This window comes from Oryza glaberrima, chromosome 2 (genome assembly GCF_000147395.1).
Source record: "Oryza glaberrima chromosome 2, OglaRS2, whole genome shotgun sequence".
NCBI classification, from domain to species: domain Eukaryota; kingdom Viridiplantae; phylum Streptophyta; class Magnoliopsida; order Poales; family Poaceae; genus Oryza; species Oryza glaberrima.
The window spans coordinates 780,102-802,315 of NC_068327.1; the positions used below are offsets into that span (position 1 = coordinate 780,102).

The 22,214-nt window shown below is 42.2% G+C and overlaps 4 protein-coding genes across 4 annotated transcripts; 2 read left to right on the plus strand and 2 right to left on the minus strand.

Annotated features, from left to right (window-relative positions):
- The first annotated feature begins 46 nt into the window (after positions 1 to 46).
- LOC127764542 (probable metal-nicotianamine transporter YSL7) lies at positions 47 to 4,891 on the plus strand. The gene is made up of 6 exons (XM_052289436.1): positions 47 to 136; positions 1,522 to 1,692; positions 1,800 to 2,729; positions 2,820 to 3,075; positions 3,174 to 3,308; positions 3,402 to 4,891. Exons 3-6 carry the CDS (start codon positions 2,396 to 2,398, stop codon positions 4,726 to 4,728), a joined length of 2,052 nt encoding a protein of 683 aa, XP_052145396.1. The 5' UTR covers positions 47 to 136; positions 1,522 to 1,692; positions 1,800 to 2,395; the 3' UTR covers positions 4,729 to 4,891.
- A 1,689-nt stretch (positions 4,892 to 6,580) lies between these two features.
- Positions 6,581 to 9,843, minus strand: LOC127762880 (probable metal-nicotianamine transporter YSL8). The gene is made up of 2 exons (XM_052287409.1): positions 8,025 to 9,843; positions 6,581 to 7,402 (listed from the first exon to the last, which is right to left on the minus strand). Exons 1-2 carry the CDS (start codon positions 9,552 to 9,554, stop codon positions 6,848 to 6,850), a joined length of 2,085 nt encoding a protein of 694 aa, XP_052143369.1. The 5' UTR covers positions 9,555 to 9,843; the 3' UTR covers positions 6,581 to 6,847.
- A 1,376-nt stretch (positions 9,844 to 11,219) lies between these two features.
- LOC127762881 (dehydrogenase/reductase SDR family member FEY-like) lies at positions 11,220 to 15,751 on the plus strand. Its single transcript, XM_052287410.1, has 8 exons — positions 11,220 to 11,746; positions 13,104 to 13,224; positions 13,520 to 13,637; positions 13,764 to 13,900; positions 14,129 to 14,230; positions 14,406 to 14,498; positions 14,921 to 14,993; positions 15,087 to 15,751. The coding sequence occupies exons 1-8, from the start codon at positions 11,454 to 11,456 to the stop codon at positions 15,350 to 15,352; spliced, it is 1,203 nt and encodes a 400-aa protein (XP_052143370.1). The 5' UTR covers positions 11,220 to 11,453; the 3' UTR covers positions 15,353 to 15,751.
- Positions 15,752 to 15,831: 80 nt separating this feature from the next.
- On the minus strand, positions 15,832 to 18,479 carry LOC127762882 (transcription factor ILR3-like). The gene is made up of 5 exons (XM_052287411.1): positions 18,120 to 18,479; positions 17,382 to 17,444; positions 17,096 to 17,176; positions 16,811 to 16,973; positions 15,832 to 16,484 (listed from the first exon to the last, which is right to left on the minus strand). Exons 1-5 carry the CDS (start codon positions 18,227 to 18,229, stop codon positions 16,191 to 16,193), a joined length of 711 nt encoding a protein of 236 aa, XP_052143371.1. The 5' UTR covers positions 18,230 to 18,479; the 3' UTR covers positions 15,832 to 16,190.
- Between the last annotated feature and the right edge of the window lie 3,735 nt (positions 18,480 to 22,214).

The window sequence follows — 22,214 nt, forward strand, 5'->3', positions numbered from 1 at the left end:
GACGCTCTTCTCCTCTGGCTCGATGACAGGTGGCCCCCACACGCGGACACGCCTCCTCCTTGTTGCTTTCCGCCGGCGATGCCATTCTCGCCGGAGTTCGCACGACGGCGAGGCGGCGGCGTGCGCACAGGCAGCGGTGAGGAAACCTCTATCTCCCTATCTATCTATCGCCGCCGTGCGTTTCGGCTCCTGTTTGTTACTGCCATTGTTGATGTTTACAGTAGCTTGGTGGATCTAGCTCCAGTTATTAGGGATGGAAAGCAACAAGGGGCACTCAAAATGCAGCCTTAAAATTTCCTCTGCGGCGTTGGGTAGTGTTGGGATCCAGCAGTGGCATGGCTATGGTGCAGTAGACCTTGGTGAATTGTGTTGTATTGTACTGTAATAGCTTCCTGTAGGACTAGGGTTATCTTGGTTGAATCTTTAGTGAGCCCAGAAATTTACAGGGTTGATAGATGTAGAAGATGTAACCTACCACCTGGGCCCTGGGGTGTGATGTGGATTGTAGAAACTTCCAATTACCTCTCCATTTCCACCAGTTATATCAAGAACCCAAGTATCATGGTGCCTGTCAAGTTGACAATCTTGGTGTATTAGAACATATAGTGGTTCAGATATGTGATGCCAGGGCATTGTAAAAGGCTAGGAAGGGTGCCAACACATCAGCGATGATGATTTACTTATATTTTACCTGGTTATGCATAATGACTGTTGTTATTTCCTTATGTGCGGAACCATGATTCTGAGCCACCGGGGTTCTATAATACTGTTGTCTTGGTTGGTTCTTTTTTTTTTAAGCTATGTATTTTAAGCTCCAAAAGTTTGGAGTTAGGGCCATGAGTTGATTGGGGTTGTTTCAGTGAGCTCTCTTCATTTGAACTAAAATAAATGTTTAACTCACTTTTATTTCAGACGATAAACTCTATATTTTGCACTAATTCAAGAGTTGGGGGGCTTGGAGCTATGTAACAAAACTTAATTCTTTCATCCACACAAGCAAGTTTTCAAATTGTCAAAGTTATTTGCGAACTTAAAAAAAGCTTGACATCTAGTAGTTGATTAGAATAACGGTAGCCTAGCACATACATAGACCCACTACATAGCTATATAATTAGCTAATTGGTTAACTGACCAAATATATATGTTAAGCTGTGGTATTGGTGGTGGACTGACTACGCCAAAGCCCCTAGCAACTACTGGGAAAAGGGCTTACTATCTCTGATACCAATTGAATTATGTAATTAATTTTCAAATAAATGAACTATGCCCGTAAGTTGCTGCAGTTCAACACGCTGGGGCTAGTAAGCTTTGGCTGCTAGGGTCACTGCATATAGAATACTGGTGAACACACTAGGTCGGCTGGAGGGCATCGAGGTCATCTGACCCCGGTGATACTACTGTAGATCTGCCCCTCTTGTACTCGTAGTGATACAAGCTATTTGTGTTCATCTATTCACCACTTGATGCTTGCATAGGCAACTATACATGTTTGGAACTTTGATGATGGTGTTCTGCTAGCAGATGAAAGGCCTCTTGAACACATTGAATTGTTGTAGCCTGGGTGTTTGTATCTTGAGGAAGAAGAGGCTCAGCATGGCTTGCTGGGATGTTCAACGATGGCGCCATCTCAGACATGAATACGGAATTCATATTAATGATGACTGGTAGCGCCTTGCCACCACCAACTGCACGGTGATCTTCTCCATCTATGATGGAATTGGTTCCCCTTCAAATGCATGCTCTGTCAATGAACTCTCTATCAGATCACTAGCTGACTCCAAGCTTTTTCCCCTTTGCAGTTGTGCCCTTATCCTCTCTCTTGTAGATCACCCTGGTAACGTGTTCAAGAAATTGATCTTTAGTCTGAAATTGGACAAGAATGATGAGTTTTGTAGGGATGAAGAAGCTACATGTTTGGTGTGTGCGCTATTGCTCAAGAATCAGAACCATTCACTTTTGTAACAGGTAATTTATGGACATTGCAAGGTGGATGGTAGAGTTTTTTCAGTTTTACCCTATTTCTTTCTTACCACTATTTTTAGTTCCATAACACTCATTGCCTTTTCTTTGCATGAGCTCATTGCTCTTTATTTGGTTCATGGTACTATTAATAGACATCTGCATGTGTATGTTATAGAGTAAACACTGAAAAAAAATAAAAACATTGACAAAATTAAGACAAGGCAAATAAACTATATTTGGAAAGAATTGGCTGGTAATTCACTGCCTAGCTCTCTATAAAAGGCCTCCCCTAGTCCCTTCTTCCATTGCTGCCAGCATTTTGATTCTGTGTGTGTGTCTTGGTTGCAAAAACCAAGACATACACACAGAATCAAATAATAACAAAGGTTTCCTAGCCTCAAAGGATACATATATATAGTTTCCCTACAATACAATGGAGCCTGTCAATGATTTCCAGGAAGGCATTTCAACAGAGCATGCCTTCGAGGCAGAGCCTGTGCCATCATTGTCGGAAACAATAACGCCACGATCAATGGTGGTGAGCTTCATCCTTAGTGTAACTCTCAGCATCGTCGCCATGAAGGTCACCTTGAGCTCTGGCTTCATTCCGTCGTTCAGCATCCCAGCCGGCCTCCTCGGTTTTTGTGTATCCCGTGCGTCGATCCGCATTCTTGACTACTTCGCGGTGGCACAACTGCCATTCACACGCCAAGAGAACACCATCATCCAGACCTGTGTCGTCGCATGCACCTCGATCACATTCACCGGTATATATAGACAATCTGAAAATAGTAGTTGATAGAATTTTGTGCACTCTTTTATGTTTATCTTTACTATAACCGTACTTCCTTACATAGGTGGCTTTGGGACATATATTCTTGCAATGGGAAAGAAAGCAGCTGTAGGGGATGTCAACGCCCAAAATAACGTTGAGGAGCCAAGCTTTGCCAGGATGATCACCTTCCTCTTCCTTATCAGCTTTGCTGGCATGTTCATCATCATGCCCTTCAGGAAGGTCATGATCATTAGGCACCGGTTGACATTCCCCAGCGGCACAGCAACGGCGCACCTCATCAATAGCTTCCATACACCTCAAGGTGTCAAACAAGCAAGGTATCATCAATTTAACTTTACATGGAAATGTTTCTGTTGGATCAAGTACTATTCGAAGCCTTAGATTACACAATCAAATTGACTATTTGTGTTTGCAGGAAGCAAGTGACATTATTGTTTAAATCGTTTGGAGGAACCATCGCATGGTCGCTCTTCCAGTGGTTCTTCGCGTCTGGGCCAGGCTGTGGCTTCAAATTCTTCCCCACATTTGGCCTCGAGGCATATAAACACGGGTACGCAATTAGACATGCATGGATGGAATTCATCAGCTAGCGTACTGGTTGATTGGGAAACTAATGTTGATTAATTTTGTTCCCTTTTACCAGATTCTTCTTCGATTTCACCATGGCCAATGTCGGCATCGGCATGATGTGCCCGTACATGATCGTGTTCTCCGTTTTCATCGGCACCATCATCTCGTGCGGTATAATTTGGCCGTACATCGAGTCAAAGGAGGGCATCTGGTACCCAAGCAACCTCGGGCCCAACAGCCTTAACGGCATCAGAGGTTACAAGGTGTTCATCGGCTTGTCCATGATAATGGCCGACTGCCTCTTTGTCTTCCTCTGCATCATGGTCCGGACAACATGCGCCATGATCAAGCGGCGTCGGCAGGCAATGCAAGGTGGCGGTGGTAATGCGCAGCCATTCCAGGGTATCGACATCGCTGATCAGCCGGTGAAGAGCTTCGATGATCGCCGCAGGGCGCAGGTGTTCCTCCGGGACGAGATTCCGGACTCGGTCACCATTGGCTGCTATGTCCTCCTGTCGATCATCTCCATCGCCGCCATCCCTCACCTCTACCCACAGATGAGGTACAGCCATGTCGCGCTCATCTACCTCGCCGCGCCCGTCTTCGCCTTCTGCAACGCCTACGGCTTCGGCGTCACCGACATGAACCTGGCTAGCACCTATTGCAAGATCGCCATGTTCGCGTTCGGCTCGTGGGTCGGCATCAAGAGCGGCGGCGTGGTCGCCGCCCTGGTCGCCGGCGGGATCACCATGTCGATCCTGGGCAACGCGGCCGACGTCGCGCAGGACCTCAAGACGGGCTACCTGACGCTGACGTCACCGCGCGCCGTGTTCATCAGCGAGGCGATCGGCACGGCGCTGGGATGCGTCGTCAACCCCACCGTGTTCTGGGTGTTCTACAGGGTGTACAAGATGGGCAGCGGCGACATGGGCGACATGCCCTACGCCAAGCTCTACCGCGGCTTCGCCATGCTCAGCGTCGGCGACGGCGAGCAAGGCCTGCCCAGGCACAGCATGCTCCTCTTCAAGGTCTTCTTCGTGCTCGCCCTGGCGCTCAGCGTGTTCCGGGAGGTGGCGAGCCGGAAGGAGTGGCGCATCCGGCGCTACATCCCGAGCACCATCGGCATGGCCATCACCTTCTTCATGCCGCCGCGCGTGCCCGTCGGCATGTGCATCGGCAGCCTGGTGGCGTACCTGTGGGAGAAGATGGACGCCGGCCGCGGGCGGATGCTCTCGCCGGCGCTGGCGTCGGGGCTCATCTGCGGCGACGGCGTCGGCTCGATCTTGCTGTCCATGCTGACACTCATGGGTGCCAGGGCGCCCATCTGCATCAAGTTCTTGTCTCGAGGTGACAATGTCAAGTTGGACGCCTTCTTGGCAACACTCCATGACATGAGATAGCTACTAGCTAGCTATCCATGTAGGGAAACTAGATCATTTTCTCAGGTGTCAAAACTTTTGTACATATGTATCCACATCATAGGGGCTTGAATTAGGAGTCGTGGCAAACTGTATAATCAAGTTTCAGTTCAGTCTATAAACACAGTTTGATCTACTCTATCAACAGTTGCCTCAATGACGAGTCCATGGTTCAATATGAGAATGCGCACAGCTGAATGCGTGCACTGATTTTGGCAGAACCCCGAAGTTTGCTTAGATAAACTGGAGTCCACGTATATTACTAGTACTGTAACTGTTAATTAAACCTGATAAAATGTTGATTTCTAGCTACAGTACAGGAACATTGCAGAGAGTTTCAACACAATTGACCAGTCAGTCAGACAGACAACGAATATGCATGCAAGCACGCATGCTACTAATCTTTTTTATATGGACATATATCAAGCGCCTTATTTATATATTTAATTGTATCAAGAAACAAATGAATGAATTTAAGGGCATGTTTAGATCATTTTGCTGTGGCAGAATTTTTGGGAAAAAGTTTCTGTGGTAAAAGTTTTGGTATTGAAGTTTTGCTAGTTTGTGTTTAGAACCACGTGCCATTTTACTAGTAATTAAAGACTAAAAGAGAGAGAGCACGGCTCCCAACACACTATTTAGCAAAAATTGCTACTCTATACTCCCAAAAGATAAAGGCCAAATTACCAACTTTTGCTACTAGTGTTTAGATCCATTTTGACAAAAAGTGCTTGAAACAGAAAACTTGTGCTATTTTAGAGGAACTAAACAGGGCCTAAGAATCAAAGGAGGGAAAACACTTTTAATCAATTGAGTGGTCGTCCACCCATTTATTGCATGTCAATTCATTAGTTATAAAAAACTTCAAAAATATTAAAAAATATATATTATTATTACTCTCTATTTTATATTATAAGTTGTTTTGATTTTTTTTCTACATCTAAAATATTAAATTAGTTTTATTAAATCTAACATTGAATATATTTTAATAATATGTTTGTTTTAGTTTAAAAATATTACTATATTTTTCATATATAAACTTGATCAAACTTATAGAAGTTTGATTAGAAAAAATGACTTATAATGTAAAACGGAGGGAGTATGTAACATATCACTCCACAAATTTAAATTCGACTATTTATATTGTAAAAAAAGAATAAAATTGACTATGAATATGCTATTTACATATTGATCTATCTTATCATTCTTTTAAAAAGATTATAACAATTTATTTGACATGCAATAAACGAGTGAAGTCAGTGTCCCACTCCCATTTGCCATTGCAGTTGGTCTCACAATTGATCATTCAGTCAGTCAGATCATGAATATGCAAGCACCAATGAATTTTTATGGGTAAAACCAATGATTTTGAAACTATGTTTTCTTGGGTAAAATTTGATTGTACCTTCATTTATCTTGAAATTAAGAATTTACACTCCTAGCCCACATGTCATGGGCAAATGGGAATATATCCTTATTTTTTGTCTAAAGGGAAGGTATATAATCAAATATTAAAAATGTAAGATTGTAATAAGTTGCAATAAGGACCTTATCATGGATATTAATTTATTGAGTCCATAGATCTATAACGAGAATAAGATTGCAATAAGTTGCGAAAGGACCTTTATAGGGTTATTAATTTTTATTGAGTCCATAAATCTATAGTTCTATACCAATGAGATATATATAGATTTTGGTTCATATTGTGCAAAACATGTGCAAAACAGAAATATTGGTCAGGGCTAACTCTTAGCAATATAATCCCTTCATACTCGTAAAGGAAGTCGTTTTGGACAGTGACACGTTCTTCAAAACACAACTTTGACTTCTTGTTTCTATAAAAATATTTATTGAAAAGTGATATATGTATCAATCTTTTACATGGACATATATCCATCCAACGCCTTAATTTGTACATGTGAAGTATAACAAATGAATTTAAGAACCAATGAATAAAAAGCTACACCAGCTGCTTCTCTTCTACACTTATATTACAAGGCTAATATATATAAACCAATCGACAATTAATTAAGTAATCACTAAAAAAACTAATTAACCAACCTACACGCATGGCAAGATCGATGGAAGGCGGATGGATGGATCATGGCGGCGTGGGGAGCGTCCTGAGGAAGAGCTGGACCTTGTCGTTGGTGGCGGTGGAGAAGACGCGCATGCACATGGGCGGGTTGACGTTGGCGAGCGAGAGGATGGAGGAGGGCAGCGACCAGATGCCGTCGCCGCAGATGAGGCCGGAGGCAACGGCGGGGGCGAAGGTGTGGGCGCGGACGGGGTCGCTGCGGGACCAGAGGAAGAGGACGAGGCTGCCGACGCACATGTCGATGGTGAAGAAGGAGCCGAGGAAGAAGGGGACGGCCATGCCGAGGGCGCTGGGGATGAAGTCCTGGATCCACCACCCGCGCTGCTTGGCCACCTCCTTGAGGGCGCAGATGGCGATGGCGAGGAGGAAGAAGGCGAGGCAGAAGCGGAGGCAGTAGCGGGGGAGCTGGTCCCACCCGTTCACGCCCAGGAGGGCGATCCCCCGGTAGATCTTGGCGTACGGCGCCGGGAACCCTTCCTCCATCCCGATGTTGTTCGCCTTGTAGAACATCCAGAACACCATCGGGCTTATTATGCATCCCATCCCCGTCCCAAGCACCTAATCATCATCATACACCTTAAAGCTTAAACTTAAAACACGTACTAGTTGTTGCATGTAACTCAATACATAGTACTGTATAGGATACGAATAAAATTTATACGTGATATACATTGATACACACTTACATAAAGATTATGATAGAACTTTAAACTGGGTAGTGCATGCAACTCAATACACTATACGTGATACAATAAAGTTCGTACGAGGCAATGCATGATACACACTTACATGAAAAATATTTGCTACAGCTAGGTGCAATTACACCTAAATGTGCACGCATGAGGTTTAAATGTTTATATAAAAATGTCATAGAATGTGACAAGATATATTATGATAGTATAAGACATCAAAAAACATATATGTCTAGATTCAGTCTACACATAAAAAAACAAAAATAGCAAAATTTATCTACGTTGTATAAGTAATATTCGTTATCTGATTTTTATTGTTTTTGTTTCGCTAGTTGTAAATTAAATTTAGTACTACATGTTTATTTATACACTTACATTATTATTACAATTGATATTACTATTCTTTTAAGAAAATCTATAATAATATTAAGTCGCAAACAAATAATAACGGGTGTAGTAGTAGAAAAATTTAGTCCGGTAGTACTTACCTGGCTGACGAACATGGAGCGGGGTGAGGTGAGCGTGAGGTATCCGGTCTTGAAGTCCTGGACGAGGTCGGAGGCGGTGGAGACGATGCCCATCATGAGGCCGCAGGCGGCGAGGCCGGCGACGACGCCGCCGTCCTTGGCGCCGATGTTCGCGCCGAAGATGAAGATGGCGAGCTTGCCGTAGCTGCTGGAGAGGGACCAATCGGTGAGGCCCGTGCCGTAGGCGTTGCAGAAGGCGAAGAGCGGCGCCACCACGTACGCCCACACCACGTGCTTGGGCCGCAGCTGCCGGAAGATGTGCGGGATGGCGACCACCGAGATGGCGGCGAGGAGCACGTACGCCGCCGCGGCGATCGTCGTCGGAATCTGGTCCTTGAGGAACACCTGCGTCCGCCTCCGGTCGTCGAAGCTGAGCACCTGCCGCTCCGTCCCCGTGGCGCCGGCGAACGGCGTCTCCTGCGGCTGCTTGCTGGCGCCGCCGCGGCGCTTCAGGTAGAGGTCGTAGGCGGTGCGGAGCACGATGGAGAAGAAGTTGAAGAGCCCGTCGCCGACGATCATGGCGATGGAGATGAACACCTGGTACCCGTTCAGCCCATGGAGGCTGCTCTTGGGTAAACCCGCGTCGTACCACCTCCCCTTCTTGCTCTCGATGTACGGCCACATGATTCCCCACGACACCACGGAGCCGATGAGCAGCGAGAAGTTGATAATGTAGGGGCAGATCATGCCGACGCCGACGTAGGTCGCCGAGAAATCGAAGTAGAATCGGCGGCTGTACGCCACCATCCCGAACGTCGGGAACGAGCTGAACCCGCACCCGGGGCCGGCGGCGTAGAACCACTGGAACAGCGACCAGAGGAAGCTCCCGACGAACGACTTGAAGAGGATGGACACCTGGTGCTTCGCCTGGATCGCGCCCTGCGGCGTGTGGAAGCTGTTGATGAGGTGCGCGGTGGCGGAGCCGCTGGGATAGGTGAGCTTGTAGCTGATAATCATGATCTTGCGGAGCGGCACGATGGAGAAGAGGCCGACGAAGCTGACGAGGAAGAGGAAGGCGATGATGCGCCCCAGCGACGGCTCCTCGACGTTGATGCTGGTCTTGGCCTCCGCCTCGTCGAAGCCCTCGGCGATCTTCTTGCTCATGCCGAGGATGTAGGTGCCGAATCCGCCGGAGAAGGCGATGCTGGAGCAGGAGATGACGCAGGTCTGGACGACGGTGTTCTCCTGCCGGGTGAACGGCTTGGGGAACACGCCGCACCGCTCGAGCGCGCTGGTCCACGTCTTCATGAGGAAGAAGGCGAGGAGCCCCGCGGAGACGTTGAGGGAGGGGACGATGCCCGAGGTGAGGTTGAGCTTCATGACGATGAAGCTGAGGAACATGCCCAGCACCGCGCTCACCACCAGCGACCTCACCGTGATCTGCTCCGACCACGCCGGCAGCGCCTTCCCCTCGAACGCCTTCTCCGTCGACACCGATATCACCTCCCGCGTCACCTCCGCCTCCCCTTCCCCAGCCGCCGCCGCCATCATCTTGATTGATTGGTTGGTTGGTTGATTGATTGAGTCCTCGACGACGATGACGACGACGATGGCTGCGGCGGCGGCGGCGAGGGCTAGCTTCTTCCCTGGGTCGATCTCTGTCCGGCCCCGGAGACCCGGAGATGGGGGAGATGACGCAAACTTGTGTGATTAGTGGCTGTGAGTAATTAAAGTGTCTACTTTTTTGAAAAAATTGTTAATTACTCAACTATACTAGAGTAATGCCAAAAAATGATTGATTAAAATGGCCATCAGTAGTAATGATGTTTTGTTATTCTGTTGTTTCTTCTTCTTTCATTCATTTTTTCCTTTTTTTAAAAAAAATAACTTGGAATTTTTTCTTGCGGTCATGATGTGGGGTGAGTAGTGGACGGTTGTCATGCAACATGCAATCTCGTGCCATTTGCAGACGGCTAATTTGGGCCAGCTAATTTTGGCAGTGTGATACTTTGGAATTAGAGTTACTCTGATTTTCGATCAAGTACTAGAGTTAAAAAAATAGAATAAAATGTTTAATATCAATTGGTGTCGTGGTATAGTAGGTTATTACGTCAGTCTAAGGCCTCTTTTCTTCAACTTCAAACTTCAACTTCTTTGTTTTCCGTTAACACGTTTTTTAAAACTGTTAAATTTTTTGTGCTACGGCGATTGAAAGAATGTCAACCAAAGTAGAGGAAAAATCAAGATGGACGTTTCTAAATCGGTCGATAAAATTAGTAATAAGAAGTCTTTAAGAAGTGCGCATTCATCATAGAAAACGAGGGTGTAATAGGATTGCTCATGAACTTACTCAACTTGCTAAACGGACCGCATATTGCGCGGTTTGGCGTGACCATGCTTCATCTTGTGTGATGCAGGCTCTGAAGTAAGATTGTAATATTATTACATAATCAATAAAGCACTCATTTCCCTCAAAAAAATTGTTTGTGTTTGGCAAAAGAAATCCATATATAAATTGTTTAAAAAAATTAAGTAAATCTATTTTTTAAGTTTATAATTATTAATATTTAATTAATTACGTGCTAATGAACTTTCTCATTTTACGTAGCTAAAAACCTCACTCCAAGTTGAGAGAAAGAACGCAGCCTAATGCACTTAAGGTCTCCGGTTCGAGTCTGGGTAACAACTGATGTTCTTTTATTTTGTTTTTCTTTGCCAAATCTTAAATTAGCAAAGTCCACTAAATTTAGTTTGCATTTCTTTTCATTTTTTTAACAGCCAAACATTTTTTTTCCTATTTTTCTTGTAGCGAAGTCCACTAAATTTAATCTACATTTTTTTCTTTTATTTTTTAACAGCCAAATCCACTAGATTTTAATATGCTTCGTCATGGACCACGAAATTAAATTAGTAAAGTCCACTAAATTTAATTTGTATTTTTTTCTTTTGTTTTTAACAGCCAAATATGCTCCATCATGGACCACTAAATTTAATGTTCAGTCCTATGTACAGTACCATCCATTGTTTTCGTTTTTTAAGGCTCTAATCCATTGCTTTCTTTCTTGTTCACTCTGAACGAGACTGGCCAAAGAAATCAATTGAGCAGTGGCTAGTGGTGGACTGGTGGTCATTGTCATTTGTTTTTCACCTTAACAAAAGATGAACTTCAAAAAGCTTTTCTACAAATCCACATATATCACTGCTCTCTCGTCCCATGAAAAACTAATTTAAAATAAGAAATGACATTTTTCAGTTAATAAATCTAGATACGAACATATTCAGATGAAATACTTGTAAATAAAAAGGAAAAAAAAGGAAGGAATTTGAAAGGAATCATATTGCGGTGACAGAGGAGAGACAAAAGTGCACAGCTAAGCTGTTTTAGTTTAGTAGTGCAGCAGTTGCAGATCTCCCCTCATCTCCAGCTTCTCCTCGTCGCCGGAGCTCGAGATGGCCGGCGGTGACCTGCGCCAGCGCCGGGCGGCGGCGGCGGCTGACGGGGAGGGGGACGGCAAGATGGGGTCAGGGGGAGAGGAGGCGGAGGTGAAGGGGAAGGGGCAGGGGAGGAAGGAGGCGCTGGGGTGGCTGGAGTGGGGGCGGGGGTGGATGGGAATCGTGGGGGAGTTCCTCTTCCAGCGCATCGCCGCCAGCAACCTCTCCAACCCGCTCGAGCTTCCCCCGCTCGACGGCGTCTCCTTCGTCGTCACCGGCGCCACCAGCGGCATCGGCCTCGAGATCGCCAGGTCCAATCTCTTATCCCTTCTACTTCTTCTACTTCTACTGCTGCTCTTGCCTTGCCCTTAGAGATGATGGGTGGTTCAATTCGGGCATGCGAAGATTCTCTGGATGGATGCCATCAACTCAAGATTGATCGATAGCCTTTTTGGTTTCTGAATTCCAAATAATTCGTAGTGTTCTCGACAATATAGTGCGTGTAATGTGGGCACCCACTGGTACGAGGTTTAGCTCTTCTTTTCTTCTCCTGACTTTAAATGTCATGTCAGTTTATCCAAGCCTCGCTGGTTGGTTTGTAGTAGGCAGATACGGTAGAGTTAGTGAAGTTCTTATTTTTACTATTTGATGAATCGTTTTGGGATGGCAATACTATGGTGAAAATAGATTTATATGTGCTAACCTGAAATTTTTGGGGCTTTTAACTATTTGCCACTTTTAGATTTGGCAAGTAACTATTTGCCACCCCTATCTCAATGACATGTGGGTCCAGTGGCAAAAAGTTAATTGCCACATCTAAATGTGGCAAATGGTTAAATATCTCGAAATTTTTCGAAACAAAATAATAGGGGTACTCTCATACATGTTACAGTAATAAATTGGTCCTTGACTGCACTTCATCTTGTTACTTCACAAGTAAAACTGTCAAAAATATTCATCTGGCTTCATCAATTTGGGGAGCATCTTTGATAGGTTTCCAATCAAGAAACATGAAATCTATCAAGCTAATTTGCCAGATATCACTTTTTATTCAGCGATATTTCTTATTGGGAAGCTGAGTCATATTATTGGTTCCTATATAATTGTATATGTGAATTTTGTAAAGACTTTTGTTTGGTTCAATAGATTTGGTGTTACATCTTCTAATGTAGAAAAGTATTACAAATTTGAAAATGCCTAATCTTCTTATAAATTTCACATCTCTGGAACTAATACAAATGTATATTTGCCCTTGTGCTCTGGAACAAAATACTAGGGGTACTCATACATGTTACTGAATTGGTCCTTGACTGCAGTTCATCTTGTTACTTCATAAGTAAAACTGTCAAAAGTCTTCATTTGGCTTCCTCTATTTGGAGAGTGCCTTGATAGGATTCCAATCAATAAACATGAAATCTATCAGGCTAATTTGCCAGACCTCACTTTTTAGTCAACGGCATTTCTTATCGGAGCTGAGTCATATCGTTGGTTCTTATGTAATTGTATCTGTAAAATTTGTAAAGACTTATGTTCGGTTCAATAGATTTGGTGTTGCATCTTCTAATGTCGAAAAGTATTACAAATTTGAAAACGTGTAAACTTCTTATAAATCTCACATCTTTCCCTATAACTAATATAAGTGTATATTTGCCCTTGTGGTCAATTCAGACAACTTGCACTGGCAGGAGGTCATGTTGTGATGGCTGTTAGGAGAACCAAATTGGCGCAGGAGCTCATTCAGAAATGGCAGAATGATAATTCAGAGATAGGAAAGCCCCTTAATGCTGAGGTAATCATGAAGACACTATCTACAGGCTGTACACAATTGTTGTCTCATGGCATTTTACTAGTTTGTCTTGTTTAACACACATAAATTTGAATTTCTGGCCTTATATGCTCAAATCGAATTCCAACTTTCAAGTAAATACTATAGTGTGTCCTTCACATCTAGCTTTTCTAATCAATTGGAAGATATCTGTTGCGAATGCATATCTTAATTGGTAAAGACAAAGACATGTTTCTCCAACATTTATGTGGTTTAGCTGCAGATCATTTGACAATTTTTTAATATATTACTCTTTAAGGTGATGGAGCTTGACCTACTCTCTCTAGATTCAGTTGTAAAATTTGCCGATGCCTGGAATGCTCGTATGGCACCCCTACACGTATTGATCAACAACGCTGGCATTTTCTCTATAGGAGGTCTGTATGCTTCGACGATAATCTGTTTCTTTTGTTTTTGGTCTATCAAATCAATCCAACTTGCATTTTACTCGGTAAAGAATTCAAATTGTACCAGACATAACTTAACTCTTTCATTTTCTGTAGAACCCCAGCGTTTCTCAAAGGATGGGTATGAAGAACACATGCAAGTGAACCATCTTGCACCGGCTTTATTGGCAGTGTTGCTTCTACCTTCCCTTCTTCGTGGTTCTCCTAGCAGAATTGTAAACGTTAATTCAGTTGTGAGTCTCTACTCTTACCTGTGCTGTGACTGCCTACTTAGGAATTGTTGGAAAGTGACCACGGTTTCCTTATCATGTATAAAATTGGTTATTAATCCTAACCTCAATATTTTGAAAAACTTGTCTGAATTCATTATTTTAATGACAATTAAGAATCATTTCTGTGTAAAATTTACAAATACCTCCAGATACACTTCTGCCATCTAACAAGCTTGTCTGCAATTTCAGATGCACACAGTAGGTTTTGTAGATGCTGAAGATATGAACTTGACATCTGGAAAACGGAAATTTACAAGTTTGATGGGATACTCAAATAGCAAGTTAGCACAGGTATCACAGAGGTGTTAGATTGCTAATTAGCAGTTGTTCCCTTTGCAACGTTAATTTCCTTATTGTACTTTGTATTGTTTTCATTCTGCTTTATTGCAAGGGAACAATCAGTATCTACTGTCCATGCACTTTTTTCATGCTATGTAGGTCTGATTTATTCTTGTTTCACTTGCAGATAAAATTTAGCAGCATGCTTCACAGGAGGATTCCGGCAGAGGCTGAAATTAATGTTATTTGTGCCTCTCCTGGGATTGTTCATACAAATGTTGTGAGTTCCGTTTCCCCCTGTCCAATGTTTGCCCTGTGAAACATGCTATTTCATAGGAATTAAAGAACCAGAAGTTTGTGGTATTAGTTTTGCATATGCCTCTAGCCAGACCAACCCCTTTCGGGTGTTACCATAAAGAGAAAAGAAACATATGCACTATTGGGGAAAAAATGGAAGCCAAAAAATTTTGTAGTAACTTAATGCAAGGACAGTTGAAAAGAAATACCACAACCTAAGGCTACATATTTTCCGAGAGGATTAGTCATGTCTATTTTTAGTTCAACTCAGCAAAGAATCTCTCTTGAGCATCCTAATGAACCTCTATTAATCTGTGCTCTGAATATATTGGCAAACTTATTCTCATTTCCTTCTGTTAGTTTATTATTTGTATGTTGATCTAATAATGCCCATAAATGGTGCAGGCAAGGGATCTCCCCAAGCTTGTTGTAGCTGCATATCATTTGATTCCGTACTTCATATTCGATGCTCAAGAAGGTGACGTACAGGACCTTTCAGACGTTGCTATCTATCAATTGACAACTCTCCACCTTCTGACATGCACAATATCTTGTTACTGATCTAATGCAGGTTCAAGAAGTACACTGTTCGCAGCTTCTGATCCCCAAGTTCCAGATTACTGCGAGATGCTCAAGTCTGAAGACTGGCCTGTTTGTGCTTGCATCTCATATGACTGTAATCCAATGAATGCATCTGAAGAATCACATAACCTCGAGACGTCGCAGCTAGTATGGGAGAAGACATTAGAGATGATTGGCCTCCCACCAGATGCCGTGGACAAGTTCATCGAAGGGGAATCGGTTCAGTGCCGTTATGGACAACAGAAGGCAGAATAGGCTATTTCGTAGACAGCAAATATGTGATAATTTCGAATGTTCGATCCATTTCATCATGCGATTAGTTTGCCAGTGGTTTTGTTCCAGTACTTTGTAATAGTACATCTGTCATACCCTTTTTTTTGTTTCATATGGTTGGTAAATCTAACTGCGTCAAATAGAAGTATGACAAAACAAAGTTCGTTACAATTTATCTTTGCCCCTTGTTAAATGGCAAAACGTTTGTAGAGTTTTGAGTTGTAAAAGCATAGTCCCTTCATTCTTTGGGGATAATCAAGATATTTATTATTGTTTGGGGGAATTAACCGAAACATTTTCAGTTTGTAGCCTGTTCTGCTGTGCCTCAAAACGCTGCACTTACATAGGTGTGGCAACGCTGTCCTGAATACCAAAACTGACGATACAAGAAGGATGGATAAATTTTCAACATCACAAGCAAATACTACCATATATCAGCTCTGAATTTGAGGATAATGTAATGAACTAATTTAGAACATACTATATTGCTATGCATGTGCTCACATGCGAAACTCTTGCTAGAAACAGAACAAGTACTGCCAAGCCAATGCTAAAATAATAGCACAGTCACAACTTCCACACTTGAACAAACTCATGCGAGGGACATGAGAGTTTGTGGAGCATTCACCAGGCAAGAGGGTTACGATCCAGATTAATTACAGGCATCGCCCCTCAATAGGACGAGTTAAAAACAGAACTCCAATAAAAGAACAGTTTACCACGTAATGGACAGCATCGCGGACTATTTTACTCTCCAGGAAGACCGAACACATTTTGATCTGCCAATGGATGAATAGCAGCATAGCTAGTCTGCACCTAATTAAGCATTTGGTGGCCAAAGCTTTGGATCTTGAGTTGTGTCCACAGCAGTTGGAGGCAACCACTGCCACATTGCCATCCCTTGGAATGCTGCGGGCGTAGGAGCATTTTTGTTGCCCAGAGCTTGATAAGGTGGTATAAATGGAGGGAATGCAGCGGGATGGAATGCAGCTGGATGAGGGAGATGAGGAACAAATCCTGTAGGAGCAACACTCAATGCTTTAACTTGCTGTTCCAGCCTCTCCTTCTCTGCCTTCAGAGTAACTTTCTCATCACGGAGTTCATTCTTCTCCACCTGAAAAATAATAGAGCCATAAAACATACAAGTTTGGTCAGATCAAGACTTCTCGTAGATGCATGGGAGGTCTGACCAATGAATTCCGGACTTGCCATTAGTGAAGGTAGTGAACCTAGTAATTATTATCTGGTGAACCAACCAACAATTGCACAGAAATCAAACTCGGCGCACTTTAGAAAAGTTTTCTTTGTTGTGTCTGCTTGAACTCTGTTCCTGGGAACAGTGCATGCGATATATCATTTTAGGACACAGGACATGACTGTGGAGGGCATCAGGCATTCTAATCCAGGGGTAGAAGGTAAAAAATTGTGAGAACAAAATACCTTAAGGTCCTTGATTGTTTCTCGTAGCTTCTCATTAGATTCTTTAAGCTTTTCTGCCTCGCCTCTGAGTTCTGCCAACAGACGAGCTGCATCACTCAAGATATTTGCTTTATCCAACTTAGCTTGCTTGTCAGGATTGATAACGGAAGATAACTCAAGGAACCTGCGATTGAGAAAAATAGATCACAGCTGAGACATATGTGGAAAATCATGTATGCATGTGTGAGTGCATTCATCTTTTCTACATGGAGGGATGGCGAAGAGGCACGTTGTTAATTCCCACACCTGTCATTCAGTCTATCCCTCCGAATTTTCTCACGGCAAGCTTTGGACTTTGGACCAGATGATGATGATTCATCTCTACCTCTGCACAAAATCAGAACCATTACAAATGAAAATCAAATATGGTCCCAGCAATAAAATGAATAATATGTCTAAATACTGTGTTAAATTTGTTCATGGTAATACCGTAATGGTTGAAAAGTTATAACTATCAGTAACAGTTCAAGGTATGTAAGCAAAGATACTTAGAAAATCATAAGAAAGTAAGATTCAGAAACTAGTGACAGACCTTTTCCCTAAAACAGATTGGTCAAGGCAACAAGTATCTCCACTGACATCATCAATCCCAAGTCTGCAATAATTACAAAGTAAGCGCCAAGTGAATAACAGTTGATGGGAACAAAAATTATTCAAGCAAGGTATAGCTGCTCAGGTAGGCAACAAAAGATTCTGCCATACATATTTCCATTAGCAAGTGCTTCAAAGCTAACATTTTACATTCAGAATCATACTTGTGTAGATATTTCAGAGAGCAAAGAACAATGTAACATATCCTATGGCAAGTAGTTGGCAACTAGGTGTTTATCACGCAGACGCCCACTTTTCCAATAAGGGCGCAATCAAATTGCTAATTGATTTCAATAAGCTCGATTGGAATGGTACCAACAGCACCAGAACTACTAGTACACGCTATTGTAATTTACGGTTTTTGCCCTCCAATCGATGGGTACTGTAGCAGCATTTGCTGAACCCGCCTATAAATCAGCTAGCAATCACAATTCTTCGTTCATATACTACTATAACCTAATCGATCAATCAATCAACCAACTAGACGGTGTACATGTGAAAATCCCCCTCTTTTTCTCAAGAAAAAAAATACTCCTAAGTAGTATCAAACATCACCGCAATTTTTTTAAGCAACAAACCTGCAGCGACAAGGACAGCAAACACTACAAAACGCATGCAACAAACCCCAATTCGAGCTCAATTTACTCCTCAAAAAGAAACAGAAGCGGATCAAGCGTACCCTCCATCGCAGGGCAGCGTCGGCACGCCGTCGCAGAAGACGCCGAGGTCGCCGTCCTCGCCGCCGCCGCCGATGAGGAACTCGTCAACGGGGTCTCCGCCTCCGTCCATCGCCCGCGGCGGGTGCGGGAGATCGGGCCTAGGGTTCGGGGATTCTCGCTCCTCCTCCGCGAGCGAGAGGTCGGGGAAGAATTGGGGATTTGGGGATGAGACTTTTGCAGATTGCACCCTGGATATAACTGTAATGTCTAACGAGTCCTCGCTTAGTAGTTTTTAGCTGTGGTGGAGAGGGGTGATTTTGTGATTTTATACTTTTTTGGAGGGGTTGGGTGTAAAAGTGAGAATAGGTTGGTGGCTGAGGAAGATGCTGGGAAAAAAGGGGAGATAAGATGATGAGCGTGTATAGCACAGGATGGCTCCTATTGGCCTTCATGTGGTCCTGTTCATCATGTTTTTTTGTGTTTTTTTTATTTTTGGATTTGTGTTTCATGTGATCAACTTGATCAGTGTCATCTACTGGCTACTGCATCTGTTCTCGATTTGTTTACTCTGATTAGGTTTACAAAAGTTTGTTTCATGTCAATTAGCCTAACATAAAGAGAGTGGTGTGACTCGTGATTCAATAATATAGGTATAGAGTTGACTAGTTGAGTATGCGTTTTGTAGAGTTGTTAGCACAATTCTTTTTTGTGTGAGTGTGTAGACCATATACCTCAAGTTTTTTTTAAAATAAAACAAATGCTCCCAAGCTTGTCGTTTGCTCTATAACTGATAAGATGTGAAAAAAGATTGAAGTATGGAAAAAATTATGAGTAAAATTTTTATATATGTATAAACTTAGTCATTTAAAAGTCGATGCAAAAGATAACTATAAAACTAAAACTAAGTTTCAAAATTTAAATTTTACTCGCGGCTGATAATCCTCAAGCAAATGATGGCAGTGTTATACTTCAAATTTCAAGGTTGGTGTACCTGGAGCAATGTTACTGAAGAGAAGATCCAATCCAAGTACAAATCCAGCCACAGATGCTCAGCCCACTGGGCTCCTTTCGTATGCCTGAGCCCATGATCCCCTCTGGTGTTTCAAGCCTGGCCTTATAACCAATGAATGGGTCTCAAATGTAAACTACTAAAGCCTTGGCCCTCTTGGCTTCTCTTCTTCATGCACAGAATCAAGAACAGCAAAATCTTGGCTTTGTTCTAAAAAAATAAACTCGTGGCTTTACTTTTCCTTTATTACGATTACAGAATAGAACCAAATTAAAAATTACACTATAGAGAAAGAGAGACTGTTCTTTGTAGATAATTATTCTGACCAAGTAAAAACAAAAGAAAGGCCAGTTTTTTCTGCAGAATATGACTATCTGAATTCCGAATATTTTTCACTTTTTGTGTGAATGCATAAAAACTTCTATATCCTCCTTGGAGAATGGCAGCACGAATAAGTGGAGGGCCATATTTGGAGAAGCAAGTATGATCATGTGATAGGTAAAAAGAAGATAGATCAGCAACTTCCTCCTTCAGAAAAAAGCTTCAAGATGTTTTCTCCACTTGAGGCCTGTCTACTACATACACACTAGACAGATGGATGCTGCTCCACTTAAGGCCTGGCATTCATTCATTTCATTCATGCATGGCATTCAGATTCAGTCATTCAGGGCCATCAGAAGCAACAGCAAGTGCTGCAATTTCTTTTCTACCTCTCCTTTATGCCCCTTCCACAAAGCAATGGATGGATTCCATTTCCATTTCATTCCATTCCTTTTTATCACCACCAACAACAAAAAGAGTGCATGGGTTTGCAAACACCTGGAAATGTGCCATCCTCTAGTTTATTGTTTTTTGCCATTTGTATATATTTGTGTGCTAGCTAGCTAGCTGATCCACCACTATGGCCTCATTGCATCTCTGATCACTACCAGAAGGAAAAAAGGTATTGAAATTGGACATTATAGTGTGGTTCAATATTATGTGTCAAACTAGGAGTGCTCTGTGGGAAGCTTAGGCTTCAAGTGTGGCTATCAGTAAGTGCTAGACACTCTAGTCACTTATTGGGGGTAAAATGATGATTCTTGGAAGGTGATTAATTGACATTTGTGCGAACTAGCTAGCTGTCATGTCTGTCAATGGATTTTATGCATCCTATCTTTTCTGAAAATAAGAGACTGTCAACTTCAAGGCTAACAAAGTGGCATGTTTGCTCATCTAGTAGATTAACAAACTGGATATTGCTGAAGACATAATTCGCATTATCTTTCTTGTGATAGGCAGAGAATTCGTTGGTCCTCAAGTTTTTGTATTATTACATACTAGTTACATGCCCGTACTTTGCAACGGGATTGGGTGATAGAAATATGATTAAATTTCCTTCTATGCCGGGTTTTCACGATGCATTGTGTTTTGAGGTCTTTTTGGAGTGTTTTTTTAAGGGAAAGGAATGGTTTTTTAGAGGAAGGAAGTTTTTTTTTTTTGGAGGGGAGGAAGGAGGACGACGAAGTAGTTAAGAGATATGGGTATACATTATATGCGTAAAATCCTAGAGTTACATTTGTGTACAAATGTAAGTTCTTTTTTTTTGCCGGGAATAAGTTCTTTTTTTTTGTAAAATGTATCAACTAGAAGTAAAAAATATATATAGGTGTGGAAAGGAGACTATATATGAAGTGGCAAAGAAGATTTCCAACACCCTTTGATATCTCTGCCTCTCAACATGTGGATTCCACCATCCTCCACACCAACATATTTTATACCTGAACAAAATAGTTGACATGCTGTGAGCCGTTCCTTCCGATCCAATGCTCATCATGAGATTAAAGAAAGTTAATTCCAGATGCAAAGCAAAAGGCAGCACCATAACATCTCCTAATATGCCCAAAAAGGAAGAATTAGAGATATATTAGCACACTAAAAAAAACATCCATTTGATTTGCCTCAGCTCTACCCTGGCAATAGTAGTGTTGTCTCTCTGACCATAAAAATCATGCTGTTAGTTTATCATATCCACAAGGAACATCTTTCGGTGTCTTGCACTCTGGCATTTGTCATTTGATGATGCTGACTTTGCAAATGCACATCTATTACTAGAATACTAGAAAGGTGAGTGGAAAAATTGTGTTAGTGGAAAAGAAAGCTGGTGTTGATGTGTGTAATTAAAAATACAGTGCTTAATTAAAGATTGCAACTATATGCAACCATCTTGTGACCAAATGGTAAGTAACAGGCCACTTTGCATCTGATCAGGTGGTCAGCTGCAAAGTATGCCTTTTCTTCAGAGTAGTCATGAAGCATGCCTTTTGGTCTTGTGATCCAAGAGAACACTGAAATCAGAGTTTTTCTTTAAATTGACTTATACTAGCAGCTGGTAAAGAAAGCCATTGGAGTATACCCGAAGGCTGTTCATTTGATTTAGCATTTTTTGTTTTTATATAATTAGCAAAGTTGATCTTGAAATTTTACATTTTGGAACAATCCGTCGCAGATTCGTCGCAAAAAGGGGCATGCCCAATGGTCACCAAGTATTGTATGAGCCTGAAAAACCTACATGAGTTAGTATGGTTTACATTGTAATGTTGCAATTTACTGTTGATCATGGATAAATAGCTCATTCAGGTAATCATATATCACAAGTAATGCGTGTCAATCCAGCCAAGTTAAGACGTTGAAATCCTTTTTTATTTTAATGTTGGAATGATTGCAGTAATCCAACAACTGTTCTTTTTGTTATCAACAACCTTATTTTTTTATCATGAATGCACTCGGTTGCTTCCTCCTGAAATTCTCTTTAAGCAGAGTCAGAAGCATTACGTAATCTGTGACTGATTATATTTTAATCAAGTAAATGATAGTAATAATAATTATTTTCATGGGTGAAGGTACTTGTGGTGAAACTGTTCTAAGGGCTCAATCACTATGTGAACATTACATCATTTATTCTTTCATATAGGGACATGATTAACCAATAATCCAGGATATATAGTCCACAGCAAAATGCAACAAATAAATTACCCCCATTAGTTTGCTAATTTTTTTAAGCAGACAAGATAACTACCTAGTATATTAATTAACAAACAAGGGGATTTATTTATAGTACATAAAC